Raw genomic sequence first — 4,722 nt, forward strand, 5'->3', positions numbered from 1 at the left:
CAGGAAGCTGCACAATGGCTCGGCTTCCGGCCCTGCGCGGCGCCTTCCGCACACGCAGAGGCACACTCGTGCACTTGCATGCACACACACACGCGCACGTGCTTTCGTCTGTGCACACATCTGCACGTGTGCGTACGTATGTGCACACTTATGTACCTGCATGCATGCACCTGTACACGCATACTCAGATGGGCACACTCACGCACTTGCATGCACACACCTGCCCAAGCATGTACCTGCATGCACAGGTATGTGCCTACATACATGCCTGCACCTGGATGCACACATCTGCACAGGCATGCACCTACACGCTCGTGTACAAACCTGCATACAAGCACCTGTCTATCCATGCAAGTATGTGCATGCCTATGTATGCACACACCTGTACATGCATGTGCATGCAGCACCCTATCCCTGTGGCTCCAGGGCTGGAGGCACCAGAAGCCCCTTGCTCCTCAGCCCAGCAGGTTGGGGGTGTGAGGACTGCATGGGGACTTGGAAAATGAAGAAGAGGCCTGGTTGGGGGAGTCACAACAAATGCCTTTATTTACACACTGGAAGACCTCAGCCTCCTGCTTCCATATAAAGCCCCCCTCCCACCAGGGGCAAGGTGAGGGGGAGCAGGGGGAGTGTAGGCTGGGTGGGGGGAGCTAGGGGATTGAGGGGTGGGAGTGCAGAGGTAATGGCACGGGGCACAGGAGGGTCCTGGTAGGGGTTTGGAGGGTGTCAACAGGTGTACCAGGGCCATCTGGAGAATCAGCCCTTTCTTAACCTTGCCAGCCCCCCTCCCAGCCTTCATCTTTGGGTTCACAGTTGCATCCCAGGGGGCCTCAGAGGCCACAACTCCCTCCTTGGTCTCCTTGGGTGGCTCCACTCCGGCTTCACTCTGACTTCTATGGGGAGAAAGAGCTGTCAGCTAGAGTCCAGCAGGGCCGGGCTGGGTGTCCCTTGCAGACTGACTACCTCACTCAGGGGTGCACAAAGTACCTGAAGCACTGGGTCAGTCTCTGTAGACCCTGCTGCCACCCCATCCCCCTTTTCTCCAGCTTCTAGACCCTCGACCTGACCACCGCTGAGTTAGTCTCAAAGATGCACCTTGTCCTCCTGCCTGCAGGGAGGACACTGGGAGATCCCTACACCCCAGTGGGGGAGCTTGGTTGAAGGGTAGATCCGGTTGCTCCAGCCCCAGCAGGGCAGGGGGCATGGTGCGGGGATATGGGGCTGGTTCAGGGGATTATTTACCTTGTTTTCCTCTTCAGCATTGGAGCCTGGGGAAGGAAGCAGGGGAGAGGAGTGAGACCTGTGCTGGGGAGGGGCTACAACGGGCTGGGGGGTATATGCCCCAAGGAGGGGAGTATATGCCCCTTCCCCGGGAACTGTGGAAAGGTGCAGGGGAGGCTGGATCCCAGGATGGGTGTATTGGGGGAGGGGGAGGTTACGCACCGAGTCCCCCCAGGGCACGTGCAGCGCCATACAGCAGGAAGGCAAGCAGGAACAGTCCCACAGCGTCCTCCAGGGAGGGACCTGAAGAGCCTGGGGGGGTCAGAGGGACAGTGTGAGGCCACCAGACAGTGCCCTGGGTCCCCCAACCCAGTTCCCACATCTCTATGGGCCCTCAGCCCAACTGGCACCTACCTGCCACGTGGAGCTGGGTGCGGCGGTGCAGGGGGGTACGCAGGGCCACATGGGCCACAGAGCAGGTGATGGTGGTGCCGTGGTCACCAGGTTGAGCAGGCAGCAGATGGGCAAAGCTAGTCAGCGCATAGGTGCCATTGGGGCCACGCCGGTGCCCTGACTGCCATGTCTCAGCCACAGCTGTGGCTCCTGCCCCACCAGGCTCCCGGCGCTCCCATGTCACAGTCACGTCCAGTGGGAAGTAGCCCGAGATCTCGCAGGCCACTTCTACCCGCGCCCCTGGAGCCACCACCACTGGGTCAGGGTGCAGCACCACCTTGGGAGGCTCTGTGGGAGAACAGGGGGTTAGAGACTGGTCCCATATGGCTCAGCTCCCCTTCCCCATCCCTCAGGGACAGTACCGGAGGGGGAGAGGGGGCAGCATACAGCAGCAGAGTCATAAAATCAGAGAAAATGAGGGTTGGAAGGGACCTCAGAAGGTCACATCTAGTGCATCCCCCTGCTCAAAGCAGGACCAGCCCCAACTAGATTATCCCAGCCAGGGCTTTATCAAGCTGGGGCTTCAAGACCTCTAAGGATGTAGACTCCACAACCTCTCTGGGTTACCTGTTTCAGTGCTTCACCACCCTCCTAGTGAGAGTTTCTCTCAATCTCCAACCTAAACCTCCCTTGCTGCAACTTGAGCCCATTGCTCTGTCATCTGCCACCACTGAGAACAGTCCAGCTCCATCCTCTTTGGAGCCACCCTTTAGGGAGCTGAAGGCTGCTATCAAGTCTCCTCTTCTCCAGACTAAATAAGTCCAGTTTCCTCAGCCTCTCCTCACAAGTCCCAGCCTCCAAACCATTCTTCACTAGACTCTTCCCAATGTGTCCACATCCTTTCTGTAGTGGGGGCCCCAAAACTGAACACAGTACTCCAGATGTGGTCTCACCAGTGTGGAATAGAGAGGAAGAATCACTTTTCTTGATCTGTGGCAACACTCCTGCTAATGCAGTGCAGGATGCCATTAGCTTTCTTGACAACAATCACACACTACTGATTCATATACAGCTTATTGTCCACTGAAACCCAGGCCCTTTTTTGCAGAGCTGCTGCTTAGCCAGTCAGCCCCCAGCCTGCACCGGTGCATGGGATTGTTCCCTCCTAAGTGCAGGACTTTGCACTTGTCCTTGTTGAACCTCATGAGATTCCTCTTGGTCCAATCCTCCAATGTGTCTAGGTCACTCTGAATCCTAGCTCTACCCTCCAGCAAATCTACTATTCCCACCAACTTGGTGTCATCTGCAGACTTGCTGATGCTGCACCCCATCTCATCTTCCAGGTTGCAGATGAAGACATTGAACAAAACTAGCCCCAGGATCCACCCCTGGGGCATTCCAGACAGAGGTCAGCCCCAGTCCAATACAGCCCTTATAGGGCCCAGCTTCTCTTCCTCCAGAGCCAAGCCGAAGGGGGTTGGAGCACTGCAAACTATCCAGCAGCTAGAATGGGCACAGGGGCCTTAGCAACCAGTCCAATACAGCTGCACCCGCCTCTCCCACCCCCGGGGAAGTGCATCAGGGGACAACACAACCCAGAGGAATCTCGGGAGCAGGTGGCTTGGAGCCCAGCCCCATATGGCCCAACACAGGTTCAGCCATCGGTCCAATATGCCCCTGTGAAGCCCAGTGCCTCCTCCACACCCCCGGGGGGGGACAAAGACTATATGGAGACCCTGAGTGGGGTACAGGTCCCGACTCACCAGCAACGTTGAGCTGCATGGCCTGCTGGGCGTGCAGGTGCGGCCGGTAGACGGTGCAGATGTAGGTGCCATCGTGCTGGGTACCCACGTTGCGCAGCCGCAGGGAGACATTGTACATGCCCCCCACATTGTCGCCTAGGAAGAGCTCAGCCCCTGGCTCAGCCACGTGGGTGCGGGCAGCTGTCCCATCATAGGCCAGCAGCACACGCCCAGTGCCCCGGTGCTGATAGCGCCACTCCACAGAGAAGGAGGGCCCCAGCGGGGCCGTGAACCCGCAGTCCAGCAGCACGTCCGTGCCCAGGCGAGCGCAGGTTTTGGGGGTACGGGTGAACACGGACAGCGCTGCTGCAGGGACACGGGACAGACATGGCTCCAAGCTATGAACACCACCGAGACAGGGCTGTGGTCTCCCTCCCCCCATTAGCCCCATCAAGGAGGGATACGAGGCTGCGGCCCCCACCTCCCACATCAGCCCCATCAAGGAGAGATGGGGATCCCCTGGTTACCGGTTGTCAGAGTCACCCCCTCTGGTTGCTGGGGCAGTGGTGGCTGGGCCTGCAGGACACTGCTGACGCCATAGTGGACAGACGCCTGGACACTGGCCATGAACCAGGGGCCATGGAGGCCAGTGGGACAGAGCTCCCAGGGAGTCAGCCCCGCAGCCCAGGGCACATGGGCATCCTGGGGCGTGTAGCCCGACACCTCACAGGCCGGGGGTGCCACTGATGCCTTTGCTCCTGCTGCAGAGGGGTCCTCAGCCAGGAGCAGCGCCGACCGTAGAGCCCCCGCTGGGTCTGGCGGGGAGACGTGGCATTAGGGGGCATGGAGACCCCCCACCCTCACAGCGCTGCCACGGGGGCCCCATGGGGCCTGGGGTGGGGGTTTATGGCATTAGGGGGGAAAAGACCCCCTCAAATTCTTGCTCAACCCCCCTCAAACCCACCACCTGCCCCAGGGCCCTGATGGGGTCAGGGGGGGCAGGATTCATGGTGTTAGAGGGAACAAAGACCCCCACCCCCCATGCTGGGAGGTGGGTCTGGGGGAGAGAAAGACGGTACTAGAGGGAGTGCCCCACCCTGGGGATCTCTCCCCATCGTGGATGTGTGGGCCTGAGACATGGCATCAGGGACCCCCCCCGCAAGCCCCGGGACCGGGACCGGGACCGGGACCGGGACCTGCCCCTGCCGTCGGGGAGGGAAACGCTGGCACGAGGCGCGACGTGACCCCCGGGCCGCACGTACCGAGGACGGCGAAGGCCAGGCCGGGCTCCACGTCGGCGGGCAGCGGCAGGCCGGGCTCGGCGGGGCCCAGGGCGAGCAGGGCCGGGCGCTGCGACACGGCGCTG

The 4,722-nt window shown here is 60.5% G+C and overlaps 1 protein-coding gene across 1 annotated transcript; it reads right to left on the bottom strand.

Moving 5' to 3' along the window:
• Positions 1-519: 519 nt before the first annotated feature.
• Positions 520-4,716, bottom strand: TAPBP (TAP binding protein). The gene is made up of 7 exons (XM_025213976.1): positions 4,619-4,716; positions 3,884-4,171; positions 3,378-3,722; positions 1,636-1,962; positions 1,444-1,533; positions 1,243-1,268; positions 520-893 (listed from the first exon to the last, which is right to left on the bottom strand). The coding sequence occupies exons 2-7, from the start codon at positions 3,981-3,983 to the stop codon at positions 882-884; spliced, it is 900 nt and encodes a 299-aa protein (XP_025069761.1). The 5' UTR covers positions 3,984-4,171; positions 4,619-4,716; the 3' UTR covers positions 520-881.
• Positions 4,717-4,722: the final 6 nt, after the last annotated feature.

The sequence above is a fragment of the Alligator sinensis genome, unplaced genomic scaffold (assembly GCF_000455745.1).
Source record: "Alligator sinensis unplaced genomic scaffold, ASM45574v1 scaffold634_1, whole genome shotgun sequence".
In the NCBI taxonomy this organism is placed as follows: domain Eukaryota; kingdom Metazoa; phylum Chordata; order Crocodylia; family Alligatoridae; genus Alligator; species Alligator sinensis.

What these genes read in the sequence shown, in the direction of transcription:
- TAPBP (XM_025213976.1), bottom strand. Translation starts at nt 3,983, where the DNA reads ATGGCCAGTGTCCAGGCGTCTGTCCACTATGGCGTCAGCAGTGTCCTG. An exon ending in GGGGGTGACTCTGACAACCG is followed by an intron (nt 3,723 to 3,883) that starts GTAACCAGGGGA and finishes GTGTCCCTGCAG; the next exon opens with CAGCGCTGTCCGTGTTCACC. An exon ending in CATGCAGCTCAACGTTGCTG is followed by an intron (nt 1,963 to 3,377) that starts GTGAGTCGGGAC and finishes GTTCTCCCACAG; the next exon opens with AGCCTCCCAAGGTGGTGCTG.